At 34.9% G+C, this 26,785-nt stretch overlaps 1 protein-coding gene across 4 annotated transcripts; it reads left to right on the top strand.

Moving 5' to 3' along the window:
• The first annotated feature begins 7,767 nt into the window (after positions 1-7,767).
• LOC103974727 (probable small nuclear ribonucleoprotein G) lies at positions 7,768-25,738 on the top strand. Of its 4 annotated transcripts, none has more exons than XM_065079432.1 (5): positions 7,783-7,910; positions 8,008-8,030; positions 11,071-11,125; positions 25,378-25,499; positions 25,593-25,738. In XM_065079432.1, exons 3-5 carry the CDS (start codon positions 11,095-11,097, stop codon positions 25,650-25,652), a joined length of 213 nt encoding a protein of 70 aa, XP_064935504.1. In that variant the 5' UTR covers positions 7,783-7,910; positions 8,008-8,030; positions 11,071-11,094; the 3' UTR covers positions 25,653-25,738. The 4 variants fall into 4 exon arrangements, with proteins under 4 accessions (XP_009387876.1, XP_064935504.1, XP_064935503.1 ...); XM_065079431.1 differs by having other exon boundaries at positions 11,055-11,125; XM_018821908.2 differs by lacking the exon at positions 11,071-11,125 and adding an exon at positions 9,777-9,846 and having other exon boundaries at positions 7,798-7,910.
• The last annotated feature ends 1,047 nt before the right edge of the window (positions 25,739-26,785 follow it).

Raw genomic sequence — 26,785 nt, 5'->3', positions numbered from 1 at the left:
ATGACAACCGTGAAACGGGTGTACATGTTGATTTTGTAAGAATCAACATGTTCGTAAGAATGCACAAGAATGTTGATTTTGGACTCTTTCACTCGACTAATGCCTTCATGAGTGACCTCAAGAGTTCTTCAAATATCAAAAGCTGAATCGCAAATTGAAACATGATTAAATTCATTTTTGTCAAGTGCACAAAACAAGGCATTCATAGCCTTTGTGTTTAAAGCAAAAACCTTCTTCTCCGATTCATCCCATTCGCTCATCTGAAGAAAAGATTTTTGAAATCCATTTTCGACAATATTCCAAAGCTCAAAATCCATAGAAATAAGGAAGATCCTCATACGAGTCTTCTAATACGTGTAATCCGACCTATTAAACATAGGCGGACGTGTAATGGAGTGACCCTCTTGCATGCCGAAGTAAGCTATCTCTCTTGGGTATTAAACCAAATATAAGAGTGAGCTTTGCTCTGATACCAATTGTTAGGATCGGAGCGGCACTAAGAGGGGGGGGGGGGGGGGGGGGGGTGAATTAGTGCAGCGGATTAAAACTCGTAAGTTTGAAATCGATTTCGTAAATGTGTAGAGATTTCGATTCGATGAAGGATGACTTAGCTACATAGCTCGAGTAAAGGTAGTCAAGAGTAGGGAGATGAAAATCGAACGATTTGCAACTAAATAGGAAAATGGTTCAGAAAATTAAATACTCACACATTCAAGGAATACCACGATGTATAGTGGTTCAATCAAATGACCTACATCCACTTTTGAAGCCTTCTTCAATGAGGCTCCCAACTTCCACTAGCAAATCACTTTGAAGGGGAAGGACCAAATACCCCTCTTACAACCTTTTTATAAGTGGTTCACATTCTTACATATTTTTTTCAAAGAGAAAGAGGGAGGTGAACATTTAAGCTATTGAAAACAAGACTTTGCTAGAGCTTTTTCTCACTTTCTAACTTGTCAAAAAGGTATAATCTCTGCTAAGAATTGAGGGGTATTTATAAGCCCAAGAGGATTCAAATTTGAGCTCCAAATTTGAATTACTTTTGGGTTTCCCGGTGCTGGCAGTGCCACCGCCTGTCAGTGTCTGACACTGACATTGTACTGGCGGTGCTACCGCCAGTCCGACGTGCCACCACCTGGACTGTTCCAGCTCACTAGTTGGGCTCTAAACTTGGCCCAAACTAGTCCAAACTCGGGCCCAATTGACCCTTAACCGAGTTATAGGATTAACCCTTAATCCTAACCTAAATTATATGCAAACTATGAAATTAAGATATAGCCCTAAGCAAATTTTTAACCAGCAATGTTGAGTTTCCTTCCGACGAGTTTTCTGGCAAACTTCTTGCGGACTTCCGATACACCCTCGAATTTCTTCCGACGGACTCCCAGTAGGCTCTTGGTCTTGTGGCGAGTTCAACGAGTCTTTGGCAAGTATCCAAACCTTCTCGGTGATCTCCGTGAACCTCCGACGATCTTTCTAGCGGACTTTCGAAAACTTCGACAAATCCTCGATTCTTTCTCGGTTGGTTCCGGCAGCACTTCCGATGATTCTTCGGACTTTCGGTGGGACTCTTGAACACCCATCGAACTTGGCTCCGGTAAACTTGCTTTGTGTCTTCATGCTATCATAGTTAATCCTGCACACTTAATTCAATAATATGGATTAGATCAATTAACCCATCAATTGACTTCATCATCAAAATCCGAGATTCAACAGTGGAAAGAAAAGAAACAATTGAGTTCACGATAAATCAAGGGAATGTAAAACACTTAGAATAATATTTTTTTTTTCTTAGTTTATCACGTAACTTATTGAGTATTGGATACTTGAGGAACGATGGATATTCGAATATATTTGATGGTAGTTCATGATTAAAGATAAAAAGTTTGATTTGATTATAGTAAATATTTGTATAACATAAAATAAGTTGTTTTCACTTGAATTATCAAATATTAAAAAAAATGCTCTTATTATAACTCAAAAGAATAAGTCTACTTTATGTTATTTAAGATATGAGCATCTCGTTAATCGTTTAAGGGTTTTAAGTAAATAAATAATAATTTTTAGATTACCTAAAATTAATACACTTGATGCATGTGAGGGATACATTTATGGAAATCAAAATAAGAAACAATTTTCTATTAGAAAAGCAGAGAGATTTTGATTTATATGAACCTATGAATATAAAATTATTTGATAAAAGTTAATATTTTATATTATTTATTAATGATTATAATTGTATCAGTTAAGTATATTTTCTAAAATTAAAATCTAAAATATTTGATAATTTTTTAAAATTTAAGACACTTGTGAAAATATAAAATGATTGGTACATAAAGACACTTTGGATAAATATGGGTGATAAATTTTTACTTAATATGTTTAATACTTTTCGTGAAGAAAATGATGTTTATAGGAAATTAATAACATCACATATATTGCAGTAAAATGATATTTATGAAAGTAAAAATCAAGCTATTGTTGAAATGATAAAATTTGCTTAGAGAAAAACATTTTCCAAATTAGTTTGGGTAGAAGCAGTTGTAAAAGTGATTTCTTTGTTGAATATTTCACCTATAAAAATTATTATGAATCAAATTTCTTTTGAAACTTGATATTATATGAAACTAGGTGTAACCCATTTAAAAATTTTTAGTTGTATTATCTATGCTTTGGTAAATTCATAAAACTATGATAAGCTTTAATAAAAAAAGTTTAAAAATATATCTTAATTGATTATTTTTAATAATCCTCGATTGTATAATCCTATTAGGGACAAAGTTATTATTAAAAAAATATTATATTTAATAAAAGGACAAGTTGGAATTGGGAGAATAGTGAAGATGGAAAATAATTCAGATTTCAGTAAAATTAGATACTTCACAAAATCAAGTGATAAATCTAGCTCCAACAAGTTTATAGTCAACCTCAACTAGTAGCAATTTAAATTCATTAGATAATTCTTCGTAAAAAATCCATCCAAGAAAATTCATGTCACTAATAGAAACTAATGAATTCTACTAGCTTTAAGAAACTAGTTAAAAAATATGAATAAAAGAAAGAGAATAAAGGAGAAAATCAAATAAATTGAGATGAATAAAACTTAGAGGGCTAGAAAGAAAGCTACTGGATTAAGATGACTATTTGAGACAAAATATAATGCATATAAAAGTATAAGGTATGACTTGTAGTAAAAAAGTATTCACAGTAATAAGGTATTAATCTTAATAATACTTTTTCTTTCATTGCTTGATTTGAAATCGTGAAAACTTTCTTATCTTTAATTATTTATTCTAGTTAGTCTATTTATTAATTTAATATAAAATTTATATTTTTAAATAAAGATTTATAAAAAGAGATTTTTATTCCTCAACCTAAATGATTTGATAGTCAAAAGACATAAAAAAAAAAAAAAGTGTATAGAGTAAAGACAGTTTTTTATGGGCTTAAATAACCTCCAAGGTACAATAAAATTAATAAAATATATTTAAGATGAGTAATAAAGAATCTATTCTTTATTTGAAGAAAGAAAATAAATATGATCTTCTTGTGGTTTACCTTTATATTAATGGTATTACATATATGAGTTTATCTAACTCTCATGTCTAAATTTAAGAAACACATGATAAATAAGTTTGACATGTTATATCTAAGTCTATTGTACTATTTTCTTAGGTTAGAGATGAAGTAAGGATCAAATAAAATTTTATTTCATAGATAAAATATTCAGTACATCTAAAAAATTTTAATATTATTAATTATAATAACACCCACGAATATAAATGAGAAATTAAAACATGAAGATGTTATAGGTTTGACAAATGCAAGATATTAGAAAAGTTTGATTAGAGGTTTAATCTATTTAACTGATCATATATTACTTTTGTTTAATCTTAGATTTTGATGATGAAACTAATTGATGGTATTTATGATTTGATCTGCGTTTTAAGTGACACAGGATGCTTCGATCAGGGAGAGACATTTAAAGTAGTAAAAATCATGTTGGGCCGGAGAAACATATCAGAAGATTGGACGTCGCGCCGAATGATCGATCGACTTATCGATAGAAGGCTTCGGACCATGGTTTCGGGCATCGGGCCAATAAGAGCAAATATTGCACCAAGGATATCAGAGTTGCGGAGGTCAACTGGCCAATTGGGCAATAGGCTGCAAGAGAGGACGATGCGTCGATGGACTAATGACATGCCGGACGACATGATTCATGCTTAGTAATAATTGTCTAGATCGAAGTGTGTTTTTATGTGTGCAGGATTAACTATGATAGCAAGGCATAAAGTAAAATAAAGTCCCGGAGTCAAGAACATGATTTCGTTGGGAGTTCGAGAGTTCGTCGGAAGTCCTTACATTCATTAGAAGTTCTGTTGGAATTGACCGAGAAGTCCTGGAATTTGCCAAAGAAGCTCGTTGGAACTCACCAAAAAGATTGTCATGAAGTCCACGAGCTTGCCGGGAGTCCATCGGAATATTGTTGAGAGATCGTCGAAAGTTTGTCCGAAGATCGCCCGAAGAAACCAGACTTATTTTATTTAGAATATGTGTTAAGAATCGTAGTTAGAACATAATTGAAGTTAGGATTGGGAGGTAATCCTATCAACTGTATTAGGGGCCAATTAGGCCCAAAGTTGGGCTGATTTGGGCTGGATTCAAGGCCCAACTAGGATGTTGAAAGCCTGGTCGGCGATGGTCCCGCTTGGGGAACAGCACCCCAGGAATTCTGGGTGGTGGTACCACCCAGTGGCAAGGTGCCAGGTGGTGCTACCGCCCGTACCCAGGAAACCCAGGATGAGATATTTTTAGGCTCCAAGTTTGAATCAACTTGAAGCCTATAAATACCCCTCTCATCTTTGGTTAAGATACATAAGACTTAGAGTAAAAAAGGAAAGAAACACTGCTACAATCTTGTATGAACTCCTTTCTTTCTTTTAAGTGTTAGAATAGTTTGAGAGAAGAGTAAGTGGGGGTGTAAGGGTTATCTTTTAAACATGATAAAAGGAGAATTGAGTTGTAAAAGGTGGTTGGTTTTTTCCTATTGAAGGAAGACCAATAGTGGATGCCGGTGGCATCGACGGAAGATGATTCGATGGAGTAGATGTAGGTCACGACGACCGAACCACTATAAAAATCTGGTTTACCTTTAAATTGAGCAATTTACTTTTATAACAAACTGCCTCTCCTCTTTACTATGCTTTTACTACCCCTACACTCACATACGCTTTCAAGTTTATGAAATTGGTTTTCAATGTATGAAACATTTTTTTGAAACCGACGTGATTTTACTACTGCACTAATTCTCCCCCCCCCTCTCCCCCTCTTAGTGCCGATTCATTCCTAATAACTTTGTGCCGAGTCATTCCTAATAACTTTCTTTATTTATGTAGTATTTAAGTAAATACCATCTTGAAGTTGTTAAAAAAAAATTATATTATATTACAAGAAGTATATATTATGATATTTAATGTTCTCATAATTTTGAATATCAATTATTTAGTTTTACTAATAATGATTAGACATAAGCTTTGGATGATAGGAGTACTTTAGGTAATATTTTCAATCATAATCGTGAGCTACATCATCGAGTTCAAAAAAAGTAAGCAACTAACTATTTTGTCAAATTGGAAAGTAGAGCATGCAGTTGCAACTTTATTTAGTTTGTCAAGCAGACTTAAAAAGCCGAAGATCTTCATCAAGTATTAAAAATTAATTTATAAATAGTTATCTTATGTAGTTACTATATTTTAGATAGTTTTAATTATGTTTTAAATAATTCTATTAAGTGACTCATGATTAAAAAAGTTATTATTATAGAAGATAGTTCATATACCTAATCTAATCATAAGTGATATGAGATGATTACTCTTATATTCTATAAAAAAAGCATATGGTTCATAAAGCAAAAAAAGTATATACTTGAGATATTTTATAAGTATTTTTCATTTTATCTATTATTTAATATTATTTTAATTTTTTATTTAAAAATATTCTCTTTCCATTATAATTCTGTTTTTATTTTCCTTCCTACTCCATTCTCAATAAGAGATGGCTCTGGAGCTTTTGGCACTCGCAGATTGTGATGGAGTTTCGAGCAGATGAAGATGATGAATCTTCGAATATTTAACCTTAATTGTTTTTACATCATTAACTTTCTTTTACACTTATGAAAGTAAAATATTTAATTTTAATTTTTTTTACATCGTTAATTTTTTTATTAAAAAAAAAATACACGTGACACCACACCACATGTATGAAAAACTAAAAATATAATTTTATTATTTTTAAATTATTAATTTTATATAAACTTCCCTAACCGATTTCCTCTTCCTCTCCTTATTCCAACCCACTCACCCATCGCGCACTGCACCCGTTGATCTTGCTCGCCCGCTGCACTCGTCACCCGCCGCTCGCCTTCCTCATCTGCTCACCCATCACTTGCTCGTCGTACTCACTTGCCTGTTGTTCATGTTCCAACTTGTTAGCAGTTTTTACTACGTAAAACTTGCCAGCTGTGATTATTATGTTTCATATCAGTATTTAGTTGTAATTTTTACTATAATAAAGGGTGTCATCTCTAAAGGTAGACAACTTCCATTAGAACTAAGAGATTGATAGGAAATTGCAACTTGAGTCAAACTCCAATGAGGCATGACAAAGTTTATAAACCAATAAGCATATAAGTTTCTGTCGTCATTATCACTTTCATATCGGTATGAGCTCATGTAAGCAACTGAACAAACTTAAGTGTGATTTTTGTTGGCTTGCAGTAACTCTGCTTAACTTGTTGTGATATCTCGATTTGCTGAGTCTCATGCAAACAAAGTTACAAGGAGAAAGCAAATATACAAAAGTATTCGATGAGCTCCATGACAAATGAGACAAAATGATAGATCTACTTTTTTGTTTCAAAGATGATCGGAAACAACACAACATCAATTCCAGCATTGTGTTGATGATGCCATAGATTTTTTTTTTTTTTTATCATGCTACCTTCGTAATCAGTAAATGAAATAAGATTTTATATCTAACACAAACACTTCCATTTCATACAGGAAAATGAGAGAAAAGGGAAAATAATTTCTCATCATTTCATAAAAAAAAAGGTGGGTATGATCGACGAGTGGCGAGCGAGTAGATGCAGTGGATGAGTGACAGATGAACAGGTGTGATGGGCAAACGGGTGCGATGGGCGAATAGCGATTGAGTGGGTGTAACGAGCGAGCAGATTCAACGGGTGAATAGGATTAGTAGGCCAACAATAAGTGAACAGGTATGATAGGCGAGTAGGATCAACAGGTGCGATGGGCAATGAATGAGTAGGTTGAAATGAGGAGGAGAAGAGAAAATCGATAAGAAAAATTTATATAAAATTAATAATTTAAAAATAATAAAAATGTATTGCATGTGACAACACATATTTTTTTGGTCGAGAAAGTTAACGACGAGAATTAGAATTAAATATTTCACTTTCATATATAAAGATATAATATTAATTTTTAAAATATAAAAATTAAAATATTAATTATAATTACCTATAAGAGGTACTTGTGTCGTCTCAGTAGGTTTGGAAAATTAAAATATTAATTATAATTAACTGTAAGAGGTACTTATGTCGTCTCAGCAGGTTTGGTGACTAGTTGCGTGTCTTGATTGGTGAATGACGAGCGCCCCATAAAAAGATTATGGATTGATCCGCATAGGAATTCTCATTCCTTCGATGGGCAGACGTCACCCCCAGCTTATTTATACGACTTTTGCGACGGTGGCCGACGTTGCGGAGGGTTGAGGGTTTATGGTGTGCAGAGAGAAGAAACTCCCGGGACTTGGAGACCCATCGAACTCCTCTCGCTTCTTAACGACATGAGCCGATCGGGCCAGCCTCCAGATCTCAAGAAGTGAGATTTCTCTCTCTCTCTCTCTCTCTCTGGTTTAATTGAACGGTTCGGGTTCCCCTTTTGATTCTCGTTTCCTCTCGATGCCTTGTTTCTTCAGGTACATGGACAAGAAGCTTCAAAGTGAGTGCCTTTATGCCATCACGGTTTGATTTTGCTTGTAGTTTTGCATTTTTCTTGTAAAATTCGTGCCCTTGGTTTTGATTTTATTGCGCGTCCGCTGGCTTTATGCAATCGGTCTTATTTGGTCTTATTAAAGGTTAGGATAAAGACATTTAGATTTGGCCATGTTACTGCTGCAATATAGTCTTCCGGAGATTGAGACCTTTTCCGCGGAGGCTGGCCGCTAGGCTTACAGTATCTGCCCATTTGTGCGATTGTAATCATAATCATCTTTCACTGATAATACTTGGTTGAATATTTTTTTCGCGGTTGAAATATCTCCTGTGCTACGGAGGTTCCAATCTTATCAAGTTCATCATCCATCTCAGTAGGAGTGACTCTCAAATTCTTTTGTTGCATAAACTTTATATCTTCAATTCCTGCTTATCATGCATGCTCATACTTGATTCTCAGTGAGGTGCCGTAATGCATCATTTGTCTTATGGCACATACATTTTAGCTCCATTCAAACACTACGAAGCCACATTTAAACCATTTATTGAGGTTACCTATTTGTTTCTCTATTGTTAGTGGATGTACCTTCATGTTGATTGCATGGATAATTATCAACTCACATCAATTTTTGCAAATCTTAAATATTTATGTGCATTATGGACTATAACCATGCGTAATGGAAATTTGATGCAAGAAAAGAAAAGAGGAATAGAGAAAAAGAGTAGTGAAAATTTGATGCTAGAGACAAACAATAACTTTTTTCTTCTTGACAAGTCTCTAGACTTTCTTCTTGATTCATTTTATTATCTCTCTTTAAACATGAAATTTCTTATCTATATATATAACCTTACATAAGAGCTACAATACTCATGCTCTATGACGAAATTCATACACTTTTATTATTTATAACCTATGAAATGTCCTATTGATTCTTTACTTATCGTAACCCATGTAACCTCCTTCTACATTGTTATTTTTATCATGGTGTGTAACCTCTACTGTCTCTTCAAATTCTAAAGGTTATATTGTTTTGTCCATGTGTTCATGAAAGAGAGATTTCATTTCTCTCTTTTAATCAGGTTTTATCACTCAACACCCCTTAAACTTCATTCATTTTATTCACACAATCAAGTGATGTCTTCATTTTAAGAAATATCTCCATATTAAGGGGCTTGGTGAAAATATCAATTTGATCATCAGATTTGATGTGGTCCAATGAAACTTTCTTCTCTTTAATTTGTTCTCGAATGAAATGGTTCCAAACATTGAGATGTTTGCTTTGTTAATGTAAGATAAGTTTATTGATCAATGATATCACTGACTTGGTATCAACATATATCTTTGTAGATTGATGTTGTGCATAATTGAATTCTTTCAAGTTAGTCATATAGTGTGGCATACATGGTGGTTCCATTACATATTTCACTTCACATGGAGATAGTGTCTTAGTAGATTGTTTCTTCGAATACCAAGTAAAAGTGGTGTTGCCCATGTAGAAAATAAAACTGGTATTTTTTAGTCTTTTAGAGCTCCACCTTAATCATCATCGGAATAATCAATGAGTAGAAAATCATTTGAAAATGGATATAATGGATCATGAGTTATGATACCTTTGATGTAGCGAAGAACTTTTTTGGTGTTTACATGTATCGGTTTTGGTTCTTCCATAAATCGACTCACTAATCCAATTTTATATAAAATATTTGGTCTCATGCAAATTAGGTATCTCAAGTTACTAAGCTTTTGATGTAGGTTTCATCGATTGTTTCACCATTATCTTGTTTTGAAAGTTTGATGTCACATTCAACTGGCATGCCAACCGGTTTGTAATCTCCCATCTTGAAACTTTTGAAAACCTCCGTTAGATATCCTTTCTTGTGAAATTAAGATGTCTTCTTTATTTTTCTTCACTTTAATACCATAAAAATAAGACACAAGGACAATGTCGATAATTTCAAATTCTTGAACCAAGTTTTCTTTGAATTCTCCAAACAATAAGTGGGTTGCTTCTTGAAAAGTACTAGACACTTTCATAAGGACATTGGATATATCCATTTTGTTTAAAGTAGATATCAATTCTAGTAGTTCATGCTTTAGGTGCTTGTTTAGTCTATACAAAGCTTTTTTTAACTTAAGAACTTTTTTCATACCTTTTTTAAATGTCAATGGTACTCTTATAAATATAAGAAACCATTCAAACATATAAATTTTATATCTATTTGATAAATTAACCAATTATTTTGTATGGTAATGGGTATAATTGATTTAAAATTTTCCATTTGGATAATAGGGTCACTACCTTTTCATCATATTTTTGTTTGTAACTCTTTGCCACCTCTCAACTTGTCCTTGTGTATTTTTTTTATTTTGTAAACTCACTCCACACCAATATTATTTTGTCTCTGGGATAGTGATGCTAACTTCCATGTATTGTTTCTCACAATGGAGTTGATCTCTTCACTTAGACAAATGAGAACTGGTTCACTATGAGACAAGTGAGAAGTGGTTCACTATGAGACAAACAAGAAGTAGCTCACTATAAGACAAACGACAAATGAGATGCAATTCATCTGTTACTTCATATAGAACTATAGACTTGTCTTTTGAGACTTATAATTGTGGAGAAGATGTTGGCGATGATGATGATGGTGAAGAAATTTTAAACTTCTTTTGCTTTTGTTCTTCATGCAACTTATTGATGTTCTAATTCCATGCACCATTTTCAATGAACTCCATATCCCTACATATAACGGGCTTTGAATTGTTAGGATCAAATGATCAAATGATTTGGTTCTTTGATTGAGAATATGTGCATAAGTAACACACCTAAAATATCTTGAAGTGTGAGACACCTAGCTTTCTTTTTGTCCATGCCTCTTATGGAGTCTTTGTTCTCCAAGTTTGATGTAGGGCACTAGATTAGGTTGTAGATGACACAGGCCATCGCTTAGTTCAAAACTCATATGCCATGTATTTGATCTTTGAGCATGCTTCTCACCCTATTATGAATTGTTCGATTCTTTGTTTCAGTCATACCATTTTGCAGGGGAGAATATGGTGTCATTAGTTGATGTCGAATGCTATGCTTAAATGCATTGGAGGTGAATTCACCATCTTGATTGGAGTCGATAGTTTTAATGTGGTAGCCGTTTTCAGTCTCTATAAAAGTTTTGAACTTCTTGAATATATTAAAGGCTTTCTTTTTTATTTAAAAATAAACCTAAAATTTTTGTGTATAATCGTCAATGCAAGTTAGAAAATAGTGATGCTTAACAAAAGATGTTGGAGCAGTAGGCTCACAAATGACATGATGAATAAGTTGAAGTGGTTTCTTTGCTCTAAGATTTGCCTCATGTGAAAGCTTCTTGGTTGTTTTGGAAAAAAATACACCTTCACATATTTGACTTGTCTGTTGTATGCACGATAGACCATACATGAAGTTCAAATGCTTTTTTAGTGCCACAACAAAGTCTTTCAATAGTTTGTCATGGTTAATGATTACGATGAATAATCTGTTTTTTGACATCTTCATTTGAGCAATTAAGCGATTTATATTGCATCTTAGAAAGAGTTAGTTCTTTTTAATGTGAATTTCATAATATTTTTCTAATAGTTTTTCAAGACAAAGAATATTGTTTTCTAATAGTAGGGTTCGCCTTTCTAGCTCGAACTAATGTACTGGCCGATCGATGATATTGTATGTATCGTCTCGTATCAATGTACCGTGTGTTAGAATAGCGGGGTGTACCGATAGCACAAGAAAATGGTAATAATAGCTCTAAGAGTTCTTAAAAGTAAAACATAGATTAAGGGTTTTAAGTTAGAAATAAATATAAATTTAGTATAAATTTAATAAAAATAATTTAAATTAGAAAATAATAGTGTCATATATCTTTTTTGAATTTTGAGGAGCAGCTTTGTGGTACGTTCTAAACCATCGTTTTGTTGATATTGAATTATCTATAAAGGAATTATTTGAATTGTTAGATTATGAGTTAAATAATTTAAAGTTTTAAATAAATCAAGTAATTGATTGATGGATATACTTAGTTCTACCACTAAAAAGAATGATGAGACTCTACGGGCTATGGATCGGGGTCCTCGATCCTATGTATATGTATACCAATTTGATATGTTTGTCGGACTCAATCTAGAAACTGATCCCATGACATATTATACTGATACATCATATGCTATTGGTGCATCAATATGGTGATGATCATAGTTTGATCATCGTGAACACATGTTTCGAGGCGACTCTGAGGCAAGTATGATTGTGACATGTATTGGTGCGGAGGTTGGAGAATGTCAGAACCTTTACTTTCACCATTAATTTGTTGCTCCATATCATAAGATCGATTACTGTATTACTGCTCGGAGAAGAATGACCAACTATTATCGTACTGCTATTGGCCATAAGATTTTCTATAATACGACGAGCTTTGCTCTGTGTCTACATCATGCAGGCTCTGTCACATCTTCTCAAAATCATTCATTGCTTTTCCTTTTCCCTTCCGTGTATAAACTTAACCAGTACCTCATGAGCTCCATGATTTGAATCTTGGGTGAGATATGTAAAACATTGCTCCTTGATTTATGTGCTACTCTCAAACTATGTAGGTGGGACCATTGACTCCTTGGTGTCGTCGCCATCATCGGTCGAGGTACTGCTGTCTACGTTGTTGTTATGTCTCCGAACCGAGTGGGTTGTTGAATGCAATTGAGAAGGTGTTCTATCATTCAACTTGATTCTTTCCAATGGTGATATTGATGCTACTGTCTTCCCCGTTGCCTTTGCACACTAAGCGAACGACTCTAACGGTTGAATGTCTTAGTTCCTCGAATAGTCTGACTTGATGTTATTCGACTCCTTTCGCCACGTTCTAATCATGGGCGATCACCCTTCTGCTAGGGATATGCTTTTGCTTCTTTTATTACCTCGATGATAAAACATGAAGGACGTGGAGGATCTCCCATCTTATCAAGTAGAGGATCCTCTTAGTTTTCTGTTGCTTTAACCCATTTTAACGTTGGCTGTGAATTTTCATTGTAGTATTGGAGGACGATGGGATCAATCTTTGGTTTCTCTGGCTCTTTGTCTGACTCGGCACATTACAACCTTAGCTGCATGTTGTAGTGGACATATGCTAATTTCTCCAACCATCTATACGATAGTATGTTGTAGACCTTCGTGTGAATCAATATGATGATATGTAAGTATTTCTTGGCCTTAAAATTAGCATATGTCTAAGGTAAGACATTTAGGGAATATCGACTTTACAGAGGATAATGTAAAGTGGTTCCACTCCTATTATAATTTCATTTATGGTATCCTAAAATCTAGAATAAAGAATAGTCTCTTCTATCTATTTTTAATCATTCGATCTCGAATACTTGAAATCAAACCATTCTTGTGAGGTGACCATTGCTTTGAGACATTGTCTCTTTTGCTGTATTGACTTTAAGGCAATGAAATTTGTAGCAAACCGAGTGATTCCGGATTGGAGTATCTCACCATTTGTATACTTTTGCATTAAAGAGTGGACCCAATGATGATTATATATAAACTTTATGATCGATTGTACTCGAGCTATACACATGCCGATTGATGGTAGCTTGTCAATATTCGTCAGCACTAGATCCATGCAATAAGCTACACATGGAGTTCAAAATAAATTGGTATTTTTGAAATTAGCTCCATTGTCGATGATTATCTAGACAATATGCTATGCTTCGATCTTCTTTGTTATGATATCTATTAGGTTTTCAATATAATTTGAAATTTGAATCTTGTCGAAAGCATTAATTAACTTATGAAAAATCACCCATCTATTGCAATACATAAGAAAATTGATGATATTCATTTTTGTTGGCCTTAATCGACTGTCATATATTAGTGTCACCCCATCTTTGTTTCACTACCTCTTGAAAGATTTTCCAATCCTTTAGTTATACAACCTTCTCATCTAAATATATGCCATGGATCTCCTTTGGTATTGGAAGTTGGATTCCTGTGCCAACCTTTTAGATAGAGGAGATCATGTTATGATAATATGGACATTGGGTTGCGTTTGCTGGAATCCTATGGAAGTTGAACCATTTAGCTATTGCCTTTCTAATATCCCACTTCTTTTCTTTTGTATATGCATCGTCAATCTGTATCTGCTTCGTTGTTTGTGAAGGATAGGTTTGTCGATCAATATCAATAATATCTGGTGCTGACCTCTTGCCCAGTCCTTCGATAAAACTATGGATTTCACCCCATTTCATGCTACCAATCCTTTGATGCCATATTCTTATTAAATTTGAGTCAAATGCGGAAGCTGCCACTATAAATATATCAATTAATCGATTAGGCATTTAATACATAGAATTGACTCGATATAGGTCAAATTATAATGAATTTATAATTAAATACACTAATTACAATATTAAAAGCATTAATTACTCCCTAATTAGCTCTCTTTTACCATAATAAATGTGTAAAATACTTTAATAATTATTAAATACATAAAATTGACCTAATAAATGCTCAAATAACAATAAATTTATCAGTAAATACACTAATATTAAAAAACTTAATTAAACCATAATTAGTCTTATTTTACCATTATAAATATGCCAAACAGTCTAAGAAGCATTAAATATGTATATTTGATTTTAATCGATAAAATCATCATTAAATACAATAATCACACCATTAATATAGTTAATTAATCCATAATTATTCATCTTTCATCATTATAAACATGTCAAACACTCTAATAAGCATTAAAGATATTAAATTGACCGGGTAAAATTTTGATTAGATTATCATTAAAATCACTAATCACAGCATTAAAAACTTAATTAAAATCTAATTAAACCTATTATACCATCACAAACATGTAAATCATCTTAATATGCATAATACAAAGATTTGACCCAATAAATGACTAATTTCGAAAAATCAACATTAAGCACACTAATCACAACATTAAAGGTTATAATTACTCCCTAGTTAACATAAGTCTACCATCATAAAGACCTCAAACAACATATTAGATATTGAGAGCATATAATAGGCTTAATCATCTCATAAATCATCAAAAATCGTGAAAAAAAATACATACCTTTGATTAGAGAGTTATTCCTCTAACTTAGGTCTTAAGCCTCTCTAATTAGCCTTCTAATCTTAATGCAAATCAGAAATCATAGCTTTGTTAAGTTTTAAGATAGTACAAATGTGAGAATAAAAGAAAAAAGTGAACGAGAAAGAGGTTGAGAAAGTAGGAGAGTTTGAGAGTGTGAAAGGGGGAGACAGATGGGGAGGGAAGGGTTTAAAAACCCTTTCAAATGTATCTGACCGTTGGAATTGGTCAGATCTAAGCTTTCTATCGATAATGGTTTGATTTCGATCGTTCCGACTGGTACAGAACCAATATCATGCGATATAGGGTCATTTAGTATATACTACCCGGTATATGGTGGTTGGTGTACCAATCTCCTATTTGACTGGTATGTACCGTCCATATTGAGCGATATATCACAGCACGACAAATGTTGCTTTTTAGAAATCTGACTTATCCCTTCATCTTCTTATTCAATTCTATGAACATACTTTTATGTTCACACATATACTTCTTGCTAGTTCGGGTATCCAGGTATCTTTTGTTTCATGATATCTTCTTTACGCATTAGCAACAAGAGAAAATCTTTTGCTTTCCTTTTAACATAGTTTTTTCTTCAACTTGGTTGTTTCAATTGTAATACTATTCAAAAGAATAAATTTCATATTTTTATGCAATAATATCATTAAATTTTGGAAAGATTACACCTTTGACATCTTGTATCTCATTTTTCTTATTCTTGTTTTGGACTATAGTCTCTTTTCTTCCTTTTCTACCTTGGTCAAGTTGCCTATGTCCTTCACCATGACAACGATCATGGTCACTTGAGCCTTTATTTCTTTCTTTTAAGATGAATTTTGTTTGGAGCACTTGCTCTTGGACATTTACTTTTTTCTTGATGACTAAATGCTCATATTTTTGCAAAGAAATTACCTTATCAATAATCATATGGTTATATGATCTAAATCTTTTGATTCTTGGATGGAGACCACTAACTTCTCATGAAACAATCAAAGTAATTTTTCAATCACAAAAACATCTTTTAATTTTTTTTTCACAATTTCTTTTTAGTTGTTTCACAATGGTGAGAATCATCATAAAATAATCTGAAATAGCCTTTGGCTCATTTATATGCAAAGTTTCAAATTTGGCTCTTAAGTGATTGAAGTTGAATTTTTTTAACTTTTAATTCCTTTACTGGCGATTTTCAAGAATTTCCTAGCTTCTATGGAGGTGTTGGTGACTGTGACCTTTTCAAAGTTGCCTTCATCATGCCCTTGGTAGACAAAGAAGAACTCCTCTTTTGTCCTTCCTCAACTCCTTCAAGGTATCTATCATTATCTTAAGGTCACCTCCCATATGTTTTCAGATCCATGTCTAAACAGGGCCTTTATCTGGATGCTTTAATTCTCATAGTTCTCATTTGTGAGGCAAGAAACTTGGAGTTACATGTTATTAATCATTTAAGCTTAAGCTTTAACATCACTTTCATATGAAAAGAAAAGAGAGAAATAGAGTAGTGAAAATTTGATGCTAGGACAAATTTGTTTCTTCTCGTTGACAAGTCTTTGTGTTAGGAAAAAATTAAATTTAATTAAGAGAGAAAATTAGAAATCTTGCTTTCATGAACACATTGGTAAAAGAATTGTAACCTCTAAAATTTAAAGAGATAATAGAGGTTATGTACCATGATAAAAATGATCATGAAGAAGGAGATTATATGGTTTATGAGAATTCAATGTTTTTAAAATGCTCGAGATGCTAGATGCTTGCTCTAGCAAAGCATGACACTCCGGAATATTAAAATAAAAAATATATATGGAGGAAAGTAGGAGAAGGAGAAAAAGAGTAACTGACGGCTATAGAGGAAGGTGGGGAAGGAGACAGTGGAATCCGGTATAAGAATAACAAAAATAAAACTATCTATGGAATCGTCCGTCGTGTGACACAATGAAAATGTAGGAATTGAGTGCACGCCAACATCTTGTCCCAACAAGCGCCCGAGTGAAGAATTGGTCAAGTTCATGCCAAGTTCGATTACACAAGCAAGTTGGTTCAATCAAACCAACTAAAGTGCTCGACTCATAGGCTCAAGTGAGCGCTTGAGTGGTGCTTCATCTAAATGCCTTGCCCAGAGGTTGTGCAAGGCCCTTAGGCCTCACCTCACTTCACCTGAGTGCTTGCTTAGGCAAGCACTCGGGAGCTTTCTAAAAACACACTGTGAGAATTGAATTAAAGCGTCAATAGTAAATTTCATAGGTTACAATTGATAAAAGTGTATGAATGCATTCAGTCATAAAGTATGAGTATTGTAACTCTCATCTATGTTTTTATAAATAGATGAGAAATTTTATGATCAAAGAGAGATAGAGTGAGTCAAAAAAAAAAATCTAGAGATTGATCGAGAAGAACAAAAGTTTTTGTTTACCTCAAATTTTCGCTTTCCTCTCTATCTCTTTTTTCTTTTCTTATCAATAATAACCTTTCATTGATAGTACTTGGTTTCATATTTTTTTGGGGTTGAAAGATCCCCTATGCAACAAAAGGTTCCAATCTTATCAAGTTCATCTCAGTAGGAGTGACTCAAATTCTTTTGTTGCATGAACTTTATAACTTCAATTTCTGCTTCAACTTGCATGTTCATGCATGATTCTCACTGAATTGCCATAATACATTATTAGTCTTATGCTACATACATTTTAGCTCCATTCAAAACTCTGAAGCTGCATTTTATCCATTTATTGAAGTTGCCTGTTGTTTTCGCCGTAATTAATGGATGCTTATCACACATCAATTTTCAGCAAATTTTAAATATTTATGTGCATTATGGACTATATAACCATGACAACTGCTGTCACCAGGCTGCATTGGCGATTCTAAGTAAATTCAAAATTCCTTTTTTTAAATTAGAAAAATTCATTTTGAGGAAAATGCTGATTACAGTCTTTGCATAGAAGATTTTCATGTGGGTGTCACTTTTTATGGATCTTGTTAAACAAATGTGGTGTAGGACAAGTTCATGAAGTGCGATTAAGGTGTATTTATTTATCTGAGAATCAAGGAAGGGATACAGAGAGGGAGAGGGAGGAAAACTGTCCTATAGATCTTTTCAGCTTGTTATCATAGTTTCCAAATCTTTGCTAGGTCCTTGTACTATTTGCAGATTGCATGATAAATTTATTTGAGGAAACTTCATTAATTAAAAATTACATTAATTAAAAAAATGCATTTACAGAAGACTTGATTGTGTCAGGATACAAAATGGTACAAATTCTGAGACTAGGTTGAGTTTGGCATTTTTAGAGAAGAGCACATAGGAGTTCTGAAAGAATTTTTAATACATCAAATTTTGATCTCTTGCCTTCACCATCTTATTACATGTGTAAGAGGGAGTATACAAGAGTGGGTATCTCTTGACAAGAAAATGCGAACTACATGGTTAGTGAAGTGGATGTTGTGGTCTTTAATCACAAAAAATTTCGTTGCTAGATCTGTCTAAAAGCAAAATTTGCTTTAGAATTACTTTGGGCACTTTTGAGGTAAATCATTGTTAGGACTCTAGCTAGGAGAGTCCTAATTGAGAGGGATATTCATGTAAAACCTACCTAAGCCGACCCCTATTAAAAAGGTGAAGAGGCTGGCTAGGGTTAGGAGGTTGTTTCTTAGAGAAGAATTAGGAGTTATAAAGGAATAGGAGTCTTGAGTAGGAGTCCTATTAGGAGTTGGTTAGAAGTAGGAGTCTTGAGTAGGAGTCCTATTAGGAGTTAGGGTTTAGAAGCCCTATAAATAGCCATGTATTTCTCCTCTTTTGATAAGCAATAGATGAATCTTTTCTGCAGCCTTTGAGCAGCAACTTGGAGGGAGGAACCCCTATAAAGTTCCAAGGAGGCCGATCCTCTAAAGAGATCAACCCCAAGTTTAGAATCTGCAAGGGTTTTAACACCTGGTATCAGAGCAGCGTTCTTGGCGTCTTGCTGCCCTTCCACAGCCATCCATCAACCCTCCACAACCGCCCAAAGCAATTCCCTCAATTGCTTAAAAGATCGTCGCCAAATTCCGCCGTCATCTCCACCACCACGGATCATCTTTTGATCTCCCCGTGAATTGCAACAGGTTCTGGTTTTCTACCTTACTGCTGCTGCAATTTAGTTATCCTTATTTGAAAATCCCAAAAAAATTATTCCTATATTGTTGCATAAACTTTTCGTCATAAAGTTTTCATCTCTACGACGAAAGATACATTGCAGAATTCCAACCGTATAGCACCGTCTGTTTGATCTTGCTACTGTGTTTTTTCTATCCAAATCTCTACAAAATTTTTATGAAATCTTTGACATTTCCTAACAGTAGATTTCCTTTGGTTTTGTTAAAAAATTCTCAATATAAACCATTGATATTTTACGTCTAATCTGCTATACTTGAAAATCTGCACTATAAAATTTCAGCCGCATAGCACTGTTTGTTTGATCTTGATACTACGTTGTTTCTATCCAAATCTCTACGAAATTTTTATGATAGCTTTGACACTTCCTAACAGTGGATTTCCCTTTGGTTTCATCAAAAAATTCTCAATATAAATCACTGATCTTTTACGTCCAATTTGCTATACTTAAAAATCTGTGTTGCAGAAAATTTCAGCCGCATATTGTTGCCTTAACCCATCTATTTGCAATCTTTTTTGAATGAAATTTCTTACACTTCATAGATCATCTTGGCTTCCATCTAAGATTGATCTATTAAGAAATTTCTTTTCGTCGTAACCCGCTGAAATTTTTCGACAAGAATTCTGCAATCGCAACTTGCACCAATTTCCTTGTTGTTATACTGTCGAAATTTTCTTGATTAAATTAGATATACTTGCTGTCATATAAACTGTGATTTTGATATCAATTCCCTCCTCAATTCTTTAAGTTTTTGGTGGAAATTACGTCGAGAAACCGTTGTTTCTTCGACGACAATTCTACTCTTACAAGGCAGCACATACTTGCTGCAACTTCCACTGATTTCTATCAAACCTTTGCTACCATCTACCACAGATCCAAAACTTTCATCCACAGCCCTAAAACTCCACAAAACCACACCCTCAAACTGCACCCAAAATAGCCACAAAATAAGCCTAAACCGTAGCCTACATCCACCAATCTACCATCCCTTTCGACCATCACCTCTCTCAACCAATACATGCCTTTAACCCGACAACAAAAGAGAGATCTTAACATCACAGATTTGGCGGCATATACTATGACATCTGAGGAGGTAATCAATGCTAAATTCGAAGCCTTCGAGGCGCGAATGGAGGATAAGATTCGGACGCTCTTTACCGAACTCAGATTGGGCCGACCACTAAGCCCGAAGAAATCACATCAAGGAGAGAGCTTTGCCCAATCGCACCAAGCCCGAAGATATGACTTTCAAGAGAGGGGAATCTCTATGACCAACCCAACTATCCATGCATGAGAGTGGACTTCCCTAGATGGGAAGAAGGAGACCCGATTGGTTGGATTTCGCGCGCGGAGCGATATTTTCGGTACTATAAAACCGCGGATGCATCTATGGTGAAAATTGCGGCTATACATCTTGAAGGGGATGCTATACAGTGGTTTGACTGGTTTGAACATACTTATGGAGTCCTTTCATGGCGATAATTCAAAGAAGGACTGCTGATCCGCTTCAGACCAACCGATTACGAGAATATTGACGGATAACTAGCAAAGATCCGACAAACCTCTACCATTCAGGAGTACCAAACCAGGTTTGGAAGGTTATCTAATCAAACTCGTGATTGGTCTCAAAAACATCTATTGAGGACCTTCATCGAGGGCTTAAAGCTGGAAATCCGAGGAGAAGTTAAAGCACGATAACCGTACACGCTTATGGCAGCCATCTCTTTCGCACGACATTAAGAGGAGCAATTGAACCATGAAGCTCGGAGGACTAGAGTCGCTCCTCAACCAGCAATATTGAAGCCGTCAGCCCCCCCTACTGTCGACCAAGTCCCTACACCAAAGTGGTTAACAAGAGAAGAGCTTCAGGAGCAATATGCGAAGGGGTTATGTTGGCATTGCGATGAGCCGTGGAGCCGTGAGCGTCGTTATAGTAAAGGGAGACTTCTTATGATTGAACCAATAGAAGAAGAGGTCATTGGACATCCAGAAGAGAGCCTTGAACATGAAGAAGAAGATGCAGAAGAAGAGCCACAACCGACCGAAGTTACGGTACATGCACTAGCCGGCTACTCAAACCCGTAAACGACGAAAGCTGGAGACCTTCTCAAACAACAACCGATCACTGTTCTCATCGACACGGGCAGTACTAATAACATTATAAACAATAAGGTTGCTGTCCAGATGGCCTTACCTATCGAGAATTGCAGTAGGTTTGACGTTAAGGTCGTCGACGGATGGATTTTGAAGTATGATCGTAGGCTCCTGCAAGTGAAACTGTTGCTGATCATGAGGCCTTACCAAGAGATAATTACATATTTCTTCCTTCTCCCTCTTGATGATAATGAGGCCATGCTCAAAATTAAATGGTTGACGACATTAGCTGATATTTCTTGGAATTTTATGCAACTAATTATGAAATTTTACAGTAAGGAGAAACAAGTGATACTGAACGGGAAACATGGGGGCGACATAACGACGATTTGCACACAACAAATGGAGAAGGTTTTGTATAAAGCATGCAGCGGCTTTTTGGCACAACTTGAGCAGCAAACTAAGGGAGAGCCAATAGAATTTGAAGATCCAAACCTACTTCCTTTGCTTGCTGAATTTTCAGATATATTTGACGAACCGCACAATCTACCTCTTACCCGTCGGTATGATCATTATATAACGATTCTTTCAGGCAAACCTCCAGCAAATACTTGGCCATATCAGTATCTACATCTCCAGAAGGATGAAATAGAAAGGATTATAAAAGAGATGCTCGAAACAGGAGTTATTTGGCTAAGTTGCAACCTCTACTCTTCACCGGTGCTACTTGTACGCAAGAAGGACGGAACATGGCAAATATACGTTGATTACCGGGCTCTCAATGGCATAACCATCAAGGATAAATACCCTATTCCAGTAGTAGATGAATTGCTAGATGAAAGGGAGCACAAATCTTCACAAAGTTAGACCTTTGATCCGGGTATCATCAAATACGAGTGTACGAAGAAGTCATATCGAAAACCGCCTTTCGAACACACAACAGCCACTACGAATTTGCTTTCTTCAACAAAAGGTGGAATATCTTGGGCATATCATATCAGAGAAAGGTGTGACGGTGGACCCCTTCAAAATTGGAGCAATGCAAAACTGGCCTACCTCGAGGAACATAAAATTGCTACATGGCTTTCTGGGTTTAATAGGCTACTACCGTAAGTTCGTGAAAAACTATGGAAAGATCAGTGCACCACTCACTTCTCTACTGAAAAATGATACCTTCCAATGGTCGGACAAAGCCTCCGCTGCCTTCGACAAACTTAAGGCAGCCATGACGACGATGCGGGTGCTAGCGCTACCAGATTTCAACCGACCCTTCATCATTGAGGCCGATGCATCTGGAGACAGAATGAGAGACGTTCTCATGCAAGATGGTCGACCACTCGCATACACTAGCAAGACATTATCTCCCTCCCATCAAAATAAGTCAACATATGATAAGGAGATGCTCGCCATTGTGCGCACAGCAACAAGGTGGAGACCCTACTTGATTGGTCGACGATTTCAAATTAAAACCGACCATAAAAGCCTCAAGTACTTTTTAGAGCGAAAGATATCATCCCCTGAGCAGCAAAAATGGATAACAAAACTTCTTGGATTTGATTATGAAATAACTTACTAAAAGGGGAAAGAGAATGTTCTAGCAGATGCGCTTTCGCAGCTACCCGAGCAAGCTGAAGTTTCGGCCATTTCACTTCCGACCAGCGACTTCCTTGAGGATATTAAGATGGAATGACAGGAAGATTTAGAGACTAGTAAGATTATAAAAAAATTGGAGGAAGCACCAAGCTCCGTGGCTCATTACAATTGGGACTCAAAAGAATTACACTATAAGGGACGCATTGTGCTTATGATAAATTCTACTTGCATCTTTACGAGCAGATTTTGGACAAAGTTATTCCATATGCAGGGTACTAAATTGAAAAGGAATACGATATATCACCCACAAATCAATGGCCAGACAAAAGTTGTAAATAAGTGCTTGGAGACAGCCCAAATCCACCCACCAAATATGACTATCCAAGGAGAACTCCAGACCCAGCCAAGTGTCATTATTGATCGACGGATCGTGACTCGACGACGACGACCCACTATTAAAGTGCTAATACAGTGGGTGAACCTACCAACAGAAGATGCCACTTGGGAGAACTATGACGACTTGAAGATCAAATTCCCAAAATTCATGAATCGTCAGCCTCGAGGACAAGGTTGATTTAAAGAGGGCGGGTCTGCTAGGACTCTAGCTAGGAGAGTCCTAATTGAGAAGGACATTCATGTAAAACCTACCTAAGCCGACCCCTATTAAAGAGGTGAAGAGGCCGGTTAGGATTAGGAGGTTGTTTCTTAGAGAAAAATTAGGAGTTGTAAAGGAATAAGAGTCTTGAGTAGGAGTCCTATTAGGAGTTGGTTAGAAGTAGGAGTCTTGAGTAGGAGTCCTATTAGGAGTTAGGGTTTAGAAGCCCTATAAATAGCCATGTATTTCTCTTCTTTTGATAAGCAATAGATGAATCTTTTCTGCAGCCTTTGAGTAGCAACTTGGAGGGAGGAACCCCTATAGAGTTCCAAGGAGGCCGATCCCCTAAAGAGATCAACCCCAAGTTTAGAATCTGCAAGGGTTCTAACAATCATATGGACTCGTATAGCAATATTTTAAGAATTCAAAGTTAGTGGTTTACATAATCATGTAGATGATGGAAAGTGCCAAACAACTTTTTTTGATGGATCTAAATGTAGATGATGGTCAATCTTTTAAGGGTTAGAGAGAATACCAGTTTAGACTCCTCTTCCAATATTCCTGTACACAGTTACTAGGGAGATGAATCTCTTAATTAGATATCGTTGGATGAGTTCAGAGAACAGCATCATTATTTGTTTAGTAATATAACTGAATTCCATAGGCAAATTAGTAATTAATGATGTACTTTTAGTGTTGGTCCAGTGGATACAGTAGTTTTTGCAATCGCCGGGTTCAGATTCTAAGTCTACCTATGTCATTGTGACCAAAGTTGCCAACTGGTGAAGTCTCATTTCTCTAATTTATACACTTCATTAATGATTTCTTTTTTGAACTCATCGTGTCCATGGTCCCAAACATGAAATAATGATTTGTTCCCGAAACTGCTTAGGGAACAGTGGATACAGTAGTTTTTGCAATCGCCGGGTTCAGATTCTAAGTCTACCTATGTCATTGTGACCAAAGTTGTCAACTGGTGAAGTCTCATGTTCTCTAATTTATACACTTCATTAATGATTTCTTTTTTGAACTCATCGTGTCCATGGTCCCAAACATGAAATAATGATTTGTTCCCGAAACTGCTTAGGGAACAGTGGATACAGTAGTTTTTGCAATCGCCGGGTTCAGATTCTAAGTCTACCTATGTCATTGTGACCAAAGTTGCCAACTGGTGAAGTCTCATGTTCTCTAATTTATACACTTCATTAATGATTTCTTTTTTGAACTCATCGTGTCCATGGTCCCAAACATGAAATAATGATTTGTTCCCGAAACTGCTTAGGGAACAGTGGATACAGTAGTTTTTGCAATCGCCGGGTTCAGATTCTAAGTCTACCTATGTCATTGTGTAACATGACCAAAGTTGCCAACTGGTGAAGTCTCATGTTCTCTAATTTATACACTTCATTAATGATTTCTTTTTTGAACTCATCGTGTCCATGGTCCCAAACATGAAATAATGATTTGTTCCTGAAACTGCTTAGGGAACAGTGGATACAGTAGTTTTTGCAATCGCCGGGTTCAGATTCTAAGTCTACCTATGTCATTGTGTAACATGACCAAAGTTGCCAACTGGTGAAGTCTCATGTTCTCTAATTTATACACTTCATTAATAATTTTTTTTTTTGAACTCATCGTGTCCATGGTCCCAAACATGAAATAATGATTTTTTCCCGAAACTGCTTAGGGAACTCGTGAACTCTCGTGATGTATGATTATTATTTCCCTGTATTCCCACTCTTTTGCTTTGCCTTTGAAGCATAGGCTGATATAATTCGAGTTAAATCCATTATTTACAGTAAAGTTGAATGCAAACCGAGTTGTGGTTGGCACTCTTCGTGGGTTTGATCAATTTATGAACCTCGTTGTTGACAACACCGTGGAGGTGAACGGCAATGAGAAGAATGATATTGGCATGGTGGTGAGTTCTTGCATCATTTATCCTGTATGATGTTCCTTTTATTTATTTATTTTTCATTTCTTTACGAAAGATATTTAATATGTTCTTTTGTAGGTTATTCGAGGAAACAGTGTGGTCATGATTGAAGCTCTCGAGCCGGTTGCCAGAACATAATACTGTCTTTTCTTCTGTTAGTCAACTCGTGCTTCGTGTGCTTTTATTAATTGCCTATGAGATTGTCAATGATCTGTTAGTAGTCATGTGTTGTATTTCCTTGACCCTTATCATCATCATCCTTCGTAGTTAATTCTATGGACAACTGAAAAGAAAGAGACGAGACCAATAAAAAAAACCAAGTTTCTCAGAAAAAATTTGTTTTTTAAATTTTTTTTTAGACAAAATTGTCCTTTTTAGTTTTCATTTGTTTTCTTTCTTCGTTTTACTCCGTTTCGAGTCCAGTTCAAGTGAACTATTTCGTTGGATAATTTTAAATCAACATCAGATGGATCCTAAATAAATAATAATTTATAAGCTCAAATAATATTAATACATTTATTTATAATGATAAATATATAAACTAAATTTAATATTGAAATAAATTACTATAAAAACTATAAAATTATGATAGTAGTAAAATATTGAATTAAAGTAGCATGTAAGGCAATAACATTATTTTTGTATATTCTAAATAAAAATCATATTATTGAATAAATTAATAAGAATTATGTGTTTTTTTTATTTTAATTTAAAATAAAAATGGTTTCTAAAGTTTTAAATGATTATTTACGCTTTTAAAATGAAGTTTAGTATTTAGAATCCTTTTTTTAGCTATTGGGAATCTCTAAAGACAAATATATATATAATTATGTTATTTACAATCTCTCAATTATCAATCTTACTATTTTTGTTTCTACGATCTCTAACGTTAGTCGCTTCTTGCTCCGCTCAACACTTGGAGAGAGACATGATGCGGTCATGAGGTCGGACGAGATCTCTAGAAGAGAGCGATATGGGCAAAACCATCTCTTTGATCTCCTTATTTGTATATTTCGCACTTTCTTTCTCTATTGTGGGTAGGCCTCACGAGAAAGGATAAGAAGAACTAGAAAAGGAGAACGAAGAAGATACTGTTTATGTTCATTTGTAAAGGAGTATTTTGAAAATATTAAAATTTTTGAAGTAGGATTCCAAATAGTAAAATTGGGATGTGAATAGAAATATTCTTTTAAATAAGTATTTTTTCACTTGTTTTAGTTCTTATAAGTTGGATTTATGTCTTTCTTATTATGTCTAATTTAAGTTGAACT

Source organism: Musa acuminata, chromosome BXJ1-8 (genome assembly GCF_036884655.1).
Source record: "Musa acuminata AAA Group cultivar baxijiao chromosome BXJ1-8, Cavendish_Baxijiao_AAA, whole genome shotgun sequence".
Lineage (NCBI taxonomy): Eukaryota > Viridiplantae > Streptophyta > Magnoliopsida > Zingiberales > Musaceae > Musa > Musa acuminata.
This window is presented reverse-complemented; position numbering and strand designations above follow the sequence as displayed.